The sequence below is a fragment of the Bombyx mori genome, chromosome 24 (genome assembly GCF_030269925.1).
Source record: "Bombyx mori chromosome 24, ASM3026992v2".
Lineage (NCBI taxonomy): Eukaryota > Metazoa > Arthropoda > Insecta > Lepidoptera > Bombycidae > Bombyx > Bombyx mori.
Window position 1 is genome coordinate 10,667,194 of NC_085130.1, and position 17,014 is coordinate 10,684,207.

Below are 17,014 nucleotides of genomic sequence, written 5' to 3' on the forward strand. Positions count from 1 at the left end.
TTTTTACTGGTGGTAGGACCTCTTGTGAGTCCGCGCGGGTAGGTACCACCGCCCTGCCTATTTCTGCCGTGAAGCAGTAATGCGTTTCGGTTTGAAGGGTGAGGCAGCCGTTGTAGCTATACTTGAGACCTCAGAATTTATATCTCAAGGTGAGTGGCGCACTTACGTCGTAGATGTCTATGGGCTCCAGTAACCACTTAACACCAGGTGGACTGTGAGCTCGTCCACCCATCTAGCAATAATAAAAAAAGATCGACTTCAGTACGCGTGCGTGCCGCGCTCGCGTGTTCCTCCGCAATAAATTTACGATATTGCCGAACTGCGATCAAATAGTGGACGGTTTTATGCCGCATGAGTTAATGCAACATAAAACTGGCACAAGGTCAATGTCCAAAGGAAAATTTGAAATACCCATGGTACAAAATTACTATGGAGATAGAACGTTAAAAAAACGTGTTCCATACTTACTCAATAGTTTACCCGAGGACATAAGACGTGAGCCTATACTTGCTAAATTTAAAAGCTTATTAAAAAAACATTTGTTAAATACGTTATAACCATTTACGTAAATTAATTGTGTTATTATAGTATAAGCTAGTTGAATGGTTTATACGCTATGTTTGTATAAAGCGAGTTACCTGCAGTCAAACTGCATAAGCAGTTTTGCGGGGCATGTTTTGAATGTAAGTGTAACTTCTTATGAATAAATATATTACATACATACAAAAAAATGCAGCGAAACGTTATTTAAAAATTGACTTAACATCACATCCATTTCAAATCGACAGCGCAGAACAAACTCAATGTACTAATAAACGTATAGTACAAATTTATTTTAACAAGTCTACCCGTAATTAAATGCATACTTAACACACTGACTGCCGTGTAGGTCACGGTTTTTTTTTATGATTGAAGGATTACTGGTGGCCCGGAGGGCTTTCCAGTTTCACCAGGACAGGTGGGCGAGCAAAGGCTCAGCCAGGAGGGGTGGTATTTGCTAACAGCTACCCGAGCGCCTCCGAAGGAGACCTAACAGCTCAAGAGCAGCTGCTTCGCGAATGAATCTACTACCGGATCGGAATCGCGACCCGCTGAGAAGATCCGGCGAGAAACTCAGCGAGCTGATTCATGGGTTAGGTTGCGCGGCGAACTCTTTGTCGAGTTCGACGAGTACGGTAACCGGGGTCCCTAAGCCTGCTCCTAGTGCTAGAGCTGAAGACGTCAAAGGTCACGGTGCCCAACGCGGCGCACTGAAGTAATTACGTCAATTTTACTAAGCGACGCCTGGATTGACTAACTTTGTCTTCATTTTTTTGGGTGCTAAGATAGGTGGACGAGCTCACCGTCTACCTGGTGTTAAGTGATTACCGGAGCCCATAGACATCTACGACGTAAATGCGCCACCCACCTTGAGGTATAAGTTCTAAGGTCTCAAGTATATTTGTTTGTTAATGTACTTTTTGTCTTTTAATGTCTCTTAGAAATAGATTCGTTCTCAGTATCTTTCCCAGAGTCTAATAGATATTCCGGCGCCTTAGTAAGAATATCGAAGAGAAATATTGAAATACGTGGTAGAAGTGAAACCTTCAATGTTGGCTTCTAGCTAGCTAGTGAATTCATATCCTAATTTTACGTATCATCCGAAATTAAAATTCATACACGTTAGAAATTAACAAATCTCATAGATGGCGCTGTATTAACAAACACTAAATAATGCTTCCTATCTCATTTTCTTCCACGTTAAATATTATGAATTTATATGTCTGTCTCTTTTTACTGTCGCTTTTTCGTTTCATCGACTTTCGTAACGATGCTAAAGAAGTTTTCACTTCAAAAAAGTTTATCCAAACAAACAAAAGATTACAGGCTGAGTTATGCATCTCATCTAAACTTTTATGGTCGTCACATGAGAATTGTCGCCTCTAAAGCATACTAATAAGTACCACATAAACCTCTCAATCCCTCACCGTCACAGTTTTGCAATTATACCAAGTCACATGAATGTAAAAATACATGCCGTCACGAATACTCAAGAATCACTCCGCAAACCTCTTGATCTTCTGCCGGGTCCAAAAAGACAATCGAAGAATTTTGTTATGCCGGTAAAAGTAACGCGATCTGTTGTCAAATAGCAGAAATGAATATCAATGAGAACTAATATATCCATATTAATATCTAGAACGCTCGAAAAGTGCAACGCCATCTATTATCAAATAACGGAAACACATATCGAAACAGCCTAGTACTACCGGGAATGTTCTCGATAATTGTAGCTTTGTCGTGACGTTTATAACACGTCATTTCTGATTCTCCCGATACATTAACAGGAAATTAGCCCACAGACACAGCCCACTGAGTTTCTCGCCGGATCTTCTCAGTGGGTCGCGTTTCCGATCCGGTGGTAGATTCTGCGAAGCACGGCTCTTGCTAGGGTTCGTGTTAGCTACGTCGTCAGGTTTGAGCTCCGTGAGCTCACCTACTAGTTAAGGTTACGCTGAAATAACCTCTCAAGGCTATCAGCCAAAGTAGGAAAAAAAAACACCTATAAAAAGCGTTGCAGAGATGACACGAAAGGAGTTAGTAATCGGTTCTACTCGAAGCGAAACAGTAAACGGATCACCTGAAGCGAAGCGGGAGAAGTGAACTGCGAATTATGAAGTGTGCCTTAAGTGTAAGTTCAATAGAGTCTTCGGTGAATGTTTTATTTATCCCGATTTATCCGTAACAATTCCATTAATGCAGCATTACTGTGTGAAGCCGTCCAGTCCGGCAGATCACTGGCGAAATGTCGAGACTACGCTGCGATGTTATTTTTTACGGTACACGCTCATTCGTACCAAGCACGGCTTGTTAGCACGTACAGGATGTTAGAAAACTCACTCGAATTAAAATAGCTCAACTTTAAGAGGATCCATTGATATCTGTGTAGCATGTTTTAAATTTTTAAATATACATAATTACAAATAATTGTATGTTGAATGGACAAAAGCTCCGACTATGTATATATTGAATGCGAGTGAGCAAACTCGCCTACGATTTAGAAATCTATACATATAAAGAAAATTGGATTGTCTGTCTGTCTGTTTGTTCCGGCTAATCTCTGGAACGGCTGGACCGATTTTGACGGGACTTACACTGATAGGTAGCTGATGATATAAGGAGTCACTTAGGCTAGTTTTTTAAGGCTAGCTTCGCCCCGCGGCGACACCCGCGGTACGACAATAACCGCAGTTAACATCACGGGACTCAGCCATCAATAATAAAATTTAATGTTTCCGAAGCGAAGCGAGAGCGGGTTGCTAGTGTAAAATAAATACGTACATAATGATTTATCGACCTCGCCAGTCAGTCGAGCTGGTCGATTTACTGCGAGACGCTTGGGTCCGTATGATAACTTTAGCTTACGTTATAAAAACAGTATAAAAATAGTATATCTTCACTCGATTTTTCTTCACATGTGGGTGGCGGCATTTCTTTGTAGATGTCCATGAGCTCCGGTAACCGCTTATCACCAGATGAGCCGTGAGCTCGTCCACCCATTTAAGCAATAAAAAAAAGCAAACTTCAAAGACCACACGCTGTATTTTGGTACGAAATATCACAATGTGATTTTCATAATCTTAACTGTCGCAGTTCCCGCCAAGCTGTAGGTACATATTCCTTGTGTTTTCCCGCTAACAAGAGGTAAGAAGTAGACAAGCATTTTATGTATTTATTTATTATAATCCAGAGGTTTTCCTAGCATAAAAGTCAGGGAATATCGTTATTGTGTACCTCATAAAAAAGCCATGTAACTATACTATTTATTGTACTAGTGTTATAAATTCTTGTACGTGTTTGTATTTTATTTATTATTATCGCTTAGATGGGTGGACGAGCTCACAGCCCACCTGGTGTTAAATGGTTACTGGAGCCCATAAACATCTACAACGTAAATGCCGTCACCAACCTTGAGATATGAGTTCTAAGGTCTCAGTATAGTTACAACGGCTGCCCCACCCTTCAAACCGAAACGCTTTACTGCTTCACGGCAGAAATAGGCAGGGGGTACCTACCCGTGCGGACTCGCAAGAGGTCGTACCACCAGTAATTACGCAAATTACAATTTTGCGGGTTTAATTTTTACGTGGAAGTCAATCGTGAACATTTGTTAAGTAGGTGTATTTCATCAGAAAAATTGGTACCCGCCTGCGGGATTAGACCACTGATGCATCGCTCCATACGAATGCACTGCTGTGCAATGCAGTGCTTTTGTGGCCCACCGATTATGAGTGGGACGGCATATATGAATGGCCCACTTCAAATTACTGTCGGTCGGCTTACTGTCAACTGTCAGCTCTTAATATACATGACAATTTCAGGGTGCAGCCGAGACTTAGAGATGTCCTTGAAAACGTTGAGCTCCGGGCAGAGGGGTCACCGGAACGGACACTCAGTACGGTTCATAGGCGATGAGCTACCGAACTACAGATCCTTGGTACGTAGTTAGGTGAAGAACCAGGTTTTTGTAGTGAAACTTCTTTTGGGCGCGTTGAAAGTCAAATTTAACTCGCGACTGATTCGTTACGGCTAGCGAGGTCGCCTCGACGGTCCTACGACCAGCCGAAAGATCAGCCAGTCGTCTGGACCATGACTCCAGCAATAACTGGTGGTAGGATCTCTTGTGAGTCCTCGCGGGTACGTACCACCACCCTGCCTATTTCTGCCGTGAAGCGTAATGCTCCAGTAACCACTTAACACCAGGTGGGCTGTGAGCTCGTCTACCCACCTAAGTAATAAATAAAATAAAATAAAACAACCGCTGTAGATAGCTGAGTCATCAATATCCGTGTAACAGACTTCGAAAAAGAGGAGAGGAGGAGGTTTAAATCTGACCGCCAGTATGATTCAGGATTCGTCCGAGTCGAGTCCACCGAATTATGGCGGCTCTTGTCCCGGGAACGACTCTGGGGCCGACAGTCCGGGCACGTGCACCTACCAGCCAGCCGCCCAGAGATATCGGCTCAACGAACAAAGTAAGTCCTCGATGACGTATATCGACAGACGCCAGAGTGCTCGATACGAGTTTTTTAACGTTCTCGATAGCGTAAACGTTAACTCCAATTTGTATGCAGTTGGAACAGCGCCCTTAGCGGCAAACGTAGCCAAACGTTTGAGTTAACTCTTACGCTATCGAGAACGTTAAAAAACTCACATTTTAGACACTGAATCTCGATAAGGACGATTTCAAGATAAACTTAGAGCTAAGTATATTACACTAGATACAGTATTATTGTATTATTAGCGACCCGATCTCGCTTCGCTTCGCTTCGGGAACTGTAATTTATTATCGATCTTATTGAATTTTCTTGTATACAAAGCTGATCCTGACAGTAACAAACACATTCAAACATGTAATTGTAAATAGACATGCTCTAACAAAAACCGACTTCAAATAGAAAAAAAAGATATTGCAAAACAAATTAATATATACTAAAAACAATAATCATTGGATAAATCGGTTGGCCTGATATTGAGTTATTCATCTATTTGTCGCGCACTTAGGTACTTAATGCAAATTTAAGACGTATATGGTTTTCTCATGGATACCATTATCAGAACTGGACTTAATTGAAATAGGACCACACGGGAAGCGTCAACTTTCTAATAAAAAAAGAATCATCAGAATCGATTCACCCAGTCAAAAGCTATGAGGTAACAAACATAAAAAAACATACAGTCGAATTGAGAACCTCCTCCTTTTTTGAAGCTGGTTAAAAAGAATGTACCAAACATAAATTCAAAGGGGAATGCCCACTCTCCATAGTGTGCTGGGCCTAAGATGGACATCAAATATTAATATAAAAATAGACTGATTCAAATTCTTAAATGTATTGGATATCTTAAATGTATTGGATATATTCATAATCGTGCGTTGCGACCGTAGATAGTGGACGTCTCCGTGGTTGTTGTGGCATTATCGTTTCATTTAAGTTTAAATTTATTAATTTTAAATTGTGATTGGTCGTTTTCAATTCATCGGTGGCTCCTTGTTCTTCATTAACGTTTTTAACAGCTGACTCCGCCTTTTGGGCGGTGTAACAGAGATAGAAGCTTGGTAAGATACGCCTTAGCTTTCTTATTGTGGCTGCTTCTCGGTTGAGCCTGCCTGTGGGTGCTTGTTTGCTTGACACGCGTGTGCACTTTAAGTGTGTCGAGTCGAAGAAACTACAAACATTCAAAAAAGTACTCGGGCGGCCGGGCGTGAACTTGCATCGCTGGACCTGCGTTTGGTCGTCGCCCTGTTGCTCCAACAATTAACTGAACTCTCCTGCTAAATTATACATTGCCTTCATATTACTTTGAATCTAATCTCGTAAGTTATAATTTATTATGGAGTACACCTGCTGTAATAAAGTGGTCAATACTCGTGACAATAAGAAGTCAACCTTGGTGTGTACAGTGTGTAGAAATTATTATCACATCGGCTGTGTTCTTCCTGCAAAAAAAGATTGGACGCCGGATTCAGAATTTAAGTCTACATGGATATGTCTTAATTGTGCGACTAGATCACGCACTGTTAATGATGACACTCCTGTCCGAGGCAATGTGAGGCCTCGAGCACCTGATACATCCAATGTTACGATGAGACCGTTGCGTACTGGATCCAGGGAACGTGAGGGACCTGAATTACAGGTTGTCCCTTTGGAACAGGTCAGGAGTATAGTGCGCGCGGAAGTCCAGGAAGCTGTTGCTTGTTTCAGGGACACTATTCTTGAACTCAAGAGTGAAATCTCGACTCTTCGTGATAGTGTCTCCTTCATTAGTGACAAGTATGAAGCCATATCAAAAAGATTTCTTGAGTTTAATGACCATCTGAAAGTTATTCCAACACTCAAAAACGAGCTCAGTATACTGGATTCAAGAATGCAATCCATTGATTCTCAGTTCAACTTAAAAGAGCAGTGGAGCAGGAGATCTAATATAGAAATTCTGGGTATCCCCGAAAGGAAAGGCGAAAATCTAATAGAATTGGTCTCGAAAATTGCCGAGAAGGCGGGTTTTGCCTTGAATCCTCAGATAGACGTCGATTTTGTTACAAGGGTTGCGCCGATGGACAGAGGCAGTAGCAGATCAAAGCCAGTTATTCTTAGATTTGTATCCCGATATAGGAAGGATGACATGTTGGCTAAATTGCGGAGATTGAAGGAATTGAAATCTTCTGATATTGGATTCCCACATGATTCATCTAGGCTTTATTTTAATGACCACCTCACGAAAAATAATAAACTTTTGTTAAAAAACGTAAAAAATTTAGCCAAGGAAAAATTTTACAAATACGTGTGGGTACGTAATTGTACTATACTGGTGCGAAAAAACGATGTTAGTCCGCCAGTCGTGATTGCTTCCCAAGATGATTTAAAAAAAATTATATAAGTGTTTTCCTTATTATTATATTCATTGTTTTTAAAGCACATGCTATTTTTTGTAATGTAAAATATATCATAATTTTGTTTTTTTCTTTTCAAAAGTTGATGATCGGACTATTTCATTTTTTTGAGAAACTTTTAAATGTTTTTTTAACTATTTTAATAACATTATTATGTAAGGCTTGTTATAATATAGCAACATACTTATTGTTTAGCATTGGAGAATTTGTTATATTGTTCGTTTGGAACTTTTACTCCTGGGGTGGGTGTTTGATTAATGTTGAGATCTATATTCTCGTATGTGTAGGTACTTATGTATTGACATGTCAATTATTATGCTGTGGTTTGAGCCGTGGACTATTAATACTGTTGGTTAATTATTTATATGATCTATTTTTTCTCTCTCTCTCTAATGGCTAATTTAAAGATTTTTTACCAGAACGTTCGTGGTTTACGTAGTAAAACTAATTTGTTTTATAGAAACATTATTTTATGTGATAATGATATTATATGTCTTAGTGAGACATGGTTAATGCCGGGTATTTATGACTCGGAGTTGTTTGATGAGCGTTTTGTTGTTTACCGTTGCGATCGGAACTATAACTCTCGAAATGATTCTTTGGGTGGCGGGGTACTTATTGCTGTGCGTAGAGGAATTACCGTTTTTAATTTAACCTGTCTCCCTTCCAACAGAAACCGATCAGCTGATATTATTTCGATAAAAATAAATATTAAGCACAATAACGTTAGTAAACTACTCCATCTTTACTGTTGCTATTTTCCTCAATGTTCCTCTCAGTTTGAAGATGAAATTGGTTTTTTTGAGGATATTTCTGACACAATTATTACTAATCCCGGTGACGAATTTTTGTGCGTCGGCGATTTCAATATAAGGAATGCTTCTTGGGAGCTGATCGGTGTTGATGGACCTGCTAGACTCTTGAATGATGATCGGTGGGACTCACTTGTCTTTGGTCTTTCTAATTTTTTAGCTTTTAATAGTTTTAAACAATTTAATTCGATTTCTAATATAAATAAAAGATGCTTAGATTTAGTAATAAGTAATTGTGCTTGTAAGGTTGTTCGTTCGTCCCTTCCTCTTGTATCTGAGGATGATCATCATCCAGCCTTAGATATTCAGATTCAGGGGTTAGACGTGAGACCCCTACGTTCTCCTGGCCGGTCCATATTGCTTTTCCATAAAAGTGACTACTCTATTATTAGCGAGGAACTTTCGAAAATTGATTGGAAACAATCTTTTATGAATTTAGATGTCGACTTGGCCGTGGGCAAGTTTCATGAAATCTTAGACAAGATTATTTCTGATAATGTGCCTGTGAAGGTCGTAAGAGGTAACTCCAATTTCCCTTACTGGTACTCCTCTGCTTTAATCAAGTTGATTAAAGAAAAAAGAAAATTTCACAGGAAATGAAAATGTTATGGTCGATTGGCCGACTATTCAAGTTTTTCTGTTCTTCGTGAAAGACAAAAAGCCTTAAAAATTTGCTGTTACAATGCACACATAACAAAGTGTGAGGATGATATCTTGAAGTGCAGTAAGCAATTTTGGAGATTTGTTAAATCCAAGAGGAGTGCTGGGGATTTTCCTAACGAATTGTTCTTAAATGATAGGTGCTCATCTGATGGTTCTGAAATATGTAATTTATTTAATGTTCACTTTGGTTCTGCCTTTTTAACTAACAATACACAGTCAACATCATCGTTAAGTTATACCCCTGCTTCTCACGACCTTAACTGTGTAGATATTTCTTCATTTTTTATTTCGGTGGGTAAAGTCAAGCAATATTTAAAAAATCTTGATATTTCCAAGGGTGCTGGTCCGGATGGTATTCCGCCTGTTTTTTTGCGACAATGTTACGCTCAGCTGTGTTACCCTTTGCATCTTCTTTTTAATCACTCATTATCAACTGGTGTTATGCCCCGTATTTGGAAGCGGTCGTTCGTGGTGCCAGTCTTTAAGAGCGGTGATAAACATAACATAGCTAACTACAGACCAATTTCTAAAATTTGTGCCATCCCTAAGATGTTTGAACGTATAGTTTATGATTTTTTATTTCCATTGATTAGGCCTCATATTATAGAGCAACAACATGGTTTTATAAGCCATAGATCTACTGAGACAAACCTCTGTGAGTTTTTGGATTATGTATTGAGCTCCATGGAGGATGGTCATCAGGTTGATGTGGTGTACACGGATTATTCCAAAGCGTTCGATCGAATAAATTTTGACATTTTGATTGAGAAATTGCATGGACTTGGGGTCCACGGTGATTTGCTGCGGTGGCTTGAGTCTTATGTTAGAGATCGCAGTCAGGCTGTGACTTTCAATGGTTTTTGTTCATCATTTGCACCTGTTCCCTCGGGAGTTCCTCAGGGCTCTCATCTCGGTCCTATGTTATTTAATATATATGTCAATGACGTTTCGAATGTTTTCAGGAAATCCAAATTCATTATGTACGCTGATGACAAAAAAGTATATAAAGTTATAAAGTCCTTAAACGACTGTTTGGAATTACAGGATGATTTGAACAACTTATTTGTTTACTGTCAAAATAACTTACTCACAGTGAATACTAATAAGTGTACTATTATAACATTCTCACGTGGAAGATCGAATATCTTGTATGACTATTCTATTAATGGTCAAACTTTGGTACGCACCACAGTTGTTCGTGATTTGGGTATTTATTTGGATTCCAGTTTGATTTTTGATTTTCATGTTAATGAAATAGTAAATAAGGCTTTTCGAATGTTAGGCTTCATACTTAGAGTTGGTAAAGACTTTAAAAGACCATCTACTTTGATTCTGTTGTACAACAGTTTTGTACGGTCTATATTGGAATATGGCTCCGTCACATGGAACCCCCAATATAATATTTATATTCAGCGACTAGAAAGAGTCCAAAAAAAGTTTTTTAAGCATCTTTTATACCATTGTCGTCGCTTTAACTCTCCAGAACCGACAGAATTTGTCTCTCTAGTCGATCGCAGGCTACTGAGGGATCAAATGTTTTTATATAAAATAATAAATAACGAGATTGATTCTAGCTATCTTCTTTCCAAAATTTCATTTAAATGTAGTCGTATTTCCGCGCGTTCTAAACAGACCTTCCACATGTCCACGGCTCGAACGAAATATGCTTCTAACTCTTTTGTCCGTAGATCTTGTAGGTTGTATGATGCTAAGTTCTCTAATGCTGATATCTTTTACTTGTCACTTGTAGCATATAGAAAAGCTGTTTTGGAGTGTTTATAGGGTGATTTGGCCCGATAAGTGTTGTAGTTTTATAGTGTGAGTTAATGTATAAAACGATATGTGCGTATTGTGTTGCTTTTGTTTTTTTGTAATTTGAATTTCTAAATTTCTCTTCTTGTTCACTGTCTACTTATATGTGATTTTGATTGTGGAAACATATTTGGTTATTGTTTTAGCTAATTTTTTTTTTAAATATTGTATGTTTTGTATTGTACTGTTTGTTTCCCAAATAAATAAATAAATAAATAAATAAATCTAAAAAATATATTAAAAATTATAAATTGACGCCACTATTATAAAAAATATAATAAAAATAAAAAATCGTTTTGAGGTTAGTTTTCTATATAAATAAGAAAATAATTACAAGAAATTCATATATCGATTATTTTTTTAAATAACCGATAATTGATCTATTTCTTAATTTTTTTTTACGAGTACCATTATTTTTATTTTTTATGTTTTTTTTTAGTTGTACATATTTAAATACAATACTAGTAAAGTTTTTTTTTTATTGGTTAGATGGGTAGACGAGCTCCCAGCCACCCTGGTGTTAAGTGGTTACTTGAGCGTAAATGCGCCACCCACCTTGAGATATAGTTCTAAGGTCTCAAGTATACTTACAAGTTAAAGTCCAAAGGGTATGTCTTTGATGTTATTTTATGTGCTTATAATCCATTAAAATCGATTGATTAATGATAATATTAAAAATTATTTATTTATATGTTTTATTTATATATTTAAAATGTTTACTTAATACGTAAAAGGTTTGATGCTGGCAATATTTTTCCCGCAAAAATCAAAAGCCTTGTTTTTTCAAAAGAGTTACTTTTTTTAAACTACTTATTGTAAATTGTAGTTGCGCTTATTTGGAAGAAAGTAAATGCATATTTATTTATGACAAAATTAATGCACTACGTATTTTCTCTCTAATCTATTGTCCGCTTTGGGCTTGAAATGGGCATTCCCCTTTTTCTTCATCTTATATTCATGGTTCACTATTTTGGCAATAATGGCTTACAAATAAAAGATAGATCAGATATGTGATGTATAAAAATATAAATTATAATTTTGCGGGTTTGATTTTTATTACACGATGTTATTTATTCCTTCACGTGGAAGTCAATCGTGAACATTTGTTGAGTACGTATTTCATTAGAATAAATAATAGTTTCAAAAACTATAATAACAAAATCTTCGATCAATAATAGTAGTATTATTGATCGAAGAACAAAATACACTTTTTTAGAAAATTCAACTAAAAAATAGAAAATAAATTTTAATAAATTTGAATTAAAAGCGTGGGTGCTTTTCAGGATATTATCAAAATAACGCTTCTACTCATATCTGTTCATAAAATATTTATAACTTATACCATGCACCCCACGCTTTTTTACAATAAAATCATTTTTTTTACATAAGTAATTTTAAAGTCAATTTATTAAAATTTATTTTCTATTTTTTAGTTGGATTATCTATAAAAGCGTATTTTTTTAGTTTTTTTTAAACCGTTTTTTTTTCCATTTTTTAGTTGAATTTCAATTTTCTAAATTTTTTTTAAAAATATTGAATTGTCATCGGTCCTCAATAAGTATACCAAATTTTAAGTTAATCCGACGTTTTGAAGGGGGTCAAAATCATGTTCAAAGATTCCGTCACAAACATACATACATACGTCTGAAGCTAATAACAGCGTATTAACAAAAATTGGTACCCGCCTGCGGGATTCGAACACCGGTGCATCGCTACATAAAATGCACCGGACGTCTTATCCTTTAGGCCACGGCGGCTTCGAAACTATACTCCTGTTTGCAGGAATCAAACTCCTCACTTCGATCAACCAGGTGGTCCAGCAGAGAGCTGATCTGGAGTCGAACCGCGTGACCTTGAGCGGCTTGCTGGACGAACTCAAACGGAAGCTGAAGAGGCGAATCGAAGAGTGCCACTTCGAGAAAAAGGACAAATTGAAGGTAGCTTCTTTTGGAGGTCTCGTGGAAGTTAACTGGATACTATTGTTAACGCGAGGAGCGAAGATGTGTGAATTGTTTTATTTTGTCCATTTAGTGTTAATTCAGATTAAATTGAGTGTTATCAGTGATTTATTCACTGAGTTTCTCGCCGGATCTTCTCAATGGGTCGCGATTCTGAACACTGGTTGTAGGACGACGTCTTGAGGCCGCACAGGTAGGTACCACCAATACCGTCTTTACCATAAGGGCACACGGGGCCCGTGCCCAGAGCACCCATTCTCAGGAGGCCCCGAAGAACCGACAATTTGGTTTCCAATTGTAGTCGAGAGCGTCATTTTCGCAGATTAAGAGAATAAAAAATGAATTGCGAACAACAATGTTACAAGAACTGCTGAGTAATTTGTCAATTATGGGCATAGAAAGTGATATCCTTAAAATAATTGACTTTAAAGATATAATGGAATATTTTGCTCAACAGAAATCCCGAAAGAAACCATTATCGTAATCGTAACCAAAAAACCAGCAGCATTCTAATATAATTAATATTATTATATCATACTGTATTTGTTTACCTATGATAAATGGTCATACTCAGTAAAAAAATGTTATTATAATTCGCTTTTTTTTACTTTCCAAAAGGGCCTCAAATTCTTGTGTGCCCAAGGGCCCCAGCCTAGTTTAAGACATCCCTGGGTACCACCGCCCTGCCTATTTCTGCCGTGAAGCAGTAATGCGTTTCGGTTCGAAGGGTGGGGCAGCCGTTGTAACTATACTGAGACCTTAGAACTCATATCTCAAGGTGGGTGGCGGTATTTAAGTTGTAGATGTCTACAGGCTCCGGTAACCACTCAACACCAGGTGGATCCTTAGCTCATCCACCCATTCAAGCAATAAAAAAAGCATACATATATACGAATTACCAGTACCAATTACAACGGACAGGCGCTGAAGCAAGCGAACCTTCGGCTCGAGAAGGAAAAGTTCAGCGTCATGTCGGAGATAGGCCACCTCAAACGACACTTGGAGAAGGAAACATCGCATCACGTCCAACACGCCAGAGCTGCCGTGGCGCAAGTAAGGGTGAAAACTCAATTGAAATAGCCGGTTTTTTTCCCCACCTAAGCTGATAGCCTTGAGAAGCTATTTCAGCGTAACCTTAACTAGTAGGTGAGCTCACGAGGTTCAAACCTGACGACGTTGCTAACACGAACCCTAGAAAGAGCAGTGCTTCGCAGAATCTACCACCGGATCGGAAACGCGACCCACTGAGAAGATCCGGCGCTAAGCTCGGTGGGCTGTATCTGTGAGTTAATACTCGTCGAGCCCTTCGTCGCCAGCGACGGGTTCGGCGAGGTGATGGTTTGCTTATTAGATATAAAATAATTAATAATTGGGAATTTAATTGTTTTATGATCGAACAATCACCAATAGTCGTCGAACAAACGATAATTGATCAAAATTAATAAATCTGAGCGATAAAAATAAAGAAATCTAGTAAGAGGGGCCAACTTAAGGGTGATCATTTGTTTAATTAATTATAAATAAATAAAAGATGAACAAACAATTACATACAAAACAATACATTCGAACATTAACGAACAAACGACGAACAAATAATTAAAAAAAAGGGGGCCAAATTCAGTGAGCCTCCCTTCCACGGTGTTTCCCGAGTGCTATGACATGTCATTCTTCAAACGAGGCTTGTGGAGAGTACTTAACGGTAGGCAGCGGCTTGGCTCTGCCCCTGGCATTGCTGAAGTCCATGGGTGACAGTAAACTCAGCATGAGATGGGCCGTATACTCGACTGCCTGCTTGGACAGTAAAAATAAATTAAAAATAAAGAAATTTCTTCTGCAACGCTTGTACAATCAAAACAACATGTCCATAATTTTCAAGAAAATTTCCGATAGTACTATATAGTCATTTTAATTTCGATTTCTGCTATATGACAACAGATGGCGTTACTCCTACCGGCATTACAATGTATTTAATTTTATTTAAAAAAAACAATAACTTTTTTATATTCTAGAGCTGCACGCCACAAGGTTCTTGTAAATACTCCTCTTATGATAAATTTATCTTCTTCTTGCACAGGCTATCCAAGGCATAGTGACAAAGGTACCGCCGCCGGAGAGCCTATTCAACAACTGCTCTGTGTCCGACCTACCCAATATGGTCAGCAGGAACGTCGCGAAGAATGCCCCTTCGAGAATCGTAAGTGTTTCCGTCTTTATTCCTGCTTTGTTTGTCATTGTTTTGTTGATAAAAACTATGAAAACGATTTCGTAGTTTTTGAATTGACTTTTTTATACAAGTTGATACAAGTTGTCCGCCTGTAAGCAGCGCGTTGTTGTTGGAAGACTCGCCGACATAACGCTAGTGTAGGAAGCGGATATTATATGAATATAGCAGTTTGAAACAGAGCGAATTGTGCTGCGTTGAATAATTTAATAATTTTCATGACTTGTCTAGTTAAAATATGCAATATTTTAAAAATCTCAACTATTTATTTTATATTTTTAATTACGTAGGAATTATTTCTTAACTTCTTAATTTAATATCCCACAATTTAATATCATACCGAGCAATATCACCCGCTCGGTGGAAGATCTTCCCTTTCGTCGTTTAAACCTCTCCAAAGATAATTTTAAAGTAGTTAAGTTGGCGTCATTCGACTCTGTACACAATCATCTCAATTCGGATTTACTTTCTTGATTACCATGTCTTTTTTTTTCTTCTTTTACCTATTCTAATAACCTCGAGGGATTATTCTAGATTCACCGAACTAATAGGAGAACTCGCGGGGCTCAAACTTGATGTTGCTAACACGAACCCTAACAAGAGCTGTTACGATATCTCTTTCGTTTTGCAGAACAAAAAAACAATGACTAAAATTAAATCTCTCACTCTCATGTCACTCTCCGCTCTACAGGCTGACAACAAGCTGGCTGCCGCACGTCTGATGCGCGACATCGCCGAGCTAAGACAGCGAGTGGCACAAGTCGAGTACCGGCTAGCCAATGAACTGCGAGTATGTAATCACATACATCTAGCCTCTAGTCCTATACTACACTACTACAGACACAGTCCTCTGCGGCTCTGTACTGATCCCGAGCTCTTCTCGTACACAAACAGACACAGATCCGACCTACATCTAGCCTCTAGTCCTATACTACACTACTACAGACACAGTCCTCTGCGGCTCTGTACTGATCCCGAGCTCTTCTCGTACACAAACAGACACAGATCCGACCTACATCTAGCCTCTAGTCCTATACTACACTACTACAGACACAATCCTCTGCAGCTCTGTACTGATTCCGAGCTCTTCTCGTACACAAACAGACACAGATCCGATCTACATCTAGCCTCTAGTCTACTATAAACTTGTCACATTTCCAGCGCAAGAGGCAGGCTGAGCTGGACATCGTGCGTCTAAGGAAGGAGCTATCTGCTACTAAAAGCTGTGTTGCATCGTTGAGATTACCACCACCGCCAATGAGGGCCCAGTGCTCTAAATTTGCTTGACCCATTTGAAAGAATTGAGGACATAGCTTAAAAATGAATCTACGAAAATGTAACATCGAGTATTAGACAAAAATTGTGGGAATTTTACAATAAAAATCAAATCGAGTTGGTTTTTCTTTAGTGCATATTTGATTGATGGTAATTAGTCTCCCATTGTATTATTATTTGATTGATTATTTTGATGACATTTTTTTGTTTATCACTCTCGAAGCCCGATTAACTTCTAGGGGCTATTCTGGCCCATAGATAATACACATATATTCATCCTGAGAACAGCGTTTCGCTGAATCTACCACAGCATCGGAATCGCGACCCATTGAGGAGATCCGGTGAGAAACTCAGTGGCTCGCATATAGGGATTAAGTTGGATCGAATAACTTGGATCGGGGGTTTATATGGATGCAAACTGCGTGAGCGAACACTGCACTTGCATAAGTCATGACCGTACCTAATACATGTGCAAGCTTTGTAAAGCATCACCTAGTTACAAAGGGACAGGTTACTTCACTTCTAGATCTTGGGATAAGAGTCGACGTGGTAAGAATATGGCTTGATTGCGGACTAATTTGATATATTTTTTTAAAGGATTTTATGACCTGGTAACTAAGACCTTTAAGTAATGTCTTATTTTAATTTATATTCTTATTTTTATAAAAAATGATAATATGGAGTGAAATGAAAGAGATGAACATGATTAATTTGAGACATTAATCAACTGGGATGAAATAAAATGAAATGAGATGAAATGATATAGGATGAAATATAATCTCAGTAAAATGGTGGTCATTTACTTTTTGGAGGACCCCGAAAAGTTCACAAATATTAAACGGCT

At 38.3% G+C, this 17,014-nt stretch overlaps 1 protein-coding gene across 1 annotated transcript; it reads left to right on the top strand.

Annotated features, from left to right (window-relative positions):
* The first annotated feature begins 4,354 nt into the window (after positions 1 to 4,354).
* Positions 4,355 to 16,304, top strand: LOC110385357 (uncharacterized). Its single transcript, XM_021348549.3, has 7 exons — positions 4,355 to 4,477; positions 4,892 to 5,015; positions 12,499 to 12,653; positions 13,596 to 13,727; positions 14,749 to 14,868; positions 15,587 to 15,685; positions 16,057 to 16,304. The coding sequence occupies exons 1-7, from the start codon at positions 4,382 to 4,384 to the stop codon at positions 16,180 to 16,182; spliced, it is 852 nt and encodes a 283-aa protein (XP_021204224.3). The 5' UTR covers positions 4,355 to 4,381; the 3' UTR covers positions 16,183 to 16,304.
* The last annotated feature ends 710 nt before the right edge of the window (positions 16,305 to 17,014 follow it).

Bases quoted from the DNA above. Each gene is read 5' to 3' on its own strand.
- LOC110385357 (XM_021348549.3), top strand. From the start codon at position 4,382: ATGTCCTTGAAAACGTTGAGCTCCGGGCAGAGGGGTCACCGGAACGGA. The intron at 5,016-12,498 runs GTAAGTCCTCGA...TCCTGTTTGCAG, and splicing joins ATATCGGCTCAACGAACAAA to GAATCAAACTCCTCACTTCG. The intron at 12,654-13,595 runs GTAGCTTCTTTT...TACAACGGACAG, and splicing joins AGAAAAAGGACAAATTGAAG to GCGCTGAAGCAAGCGAACCT.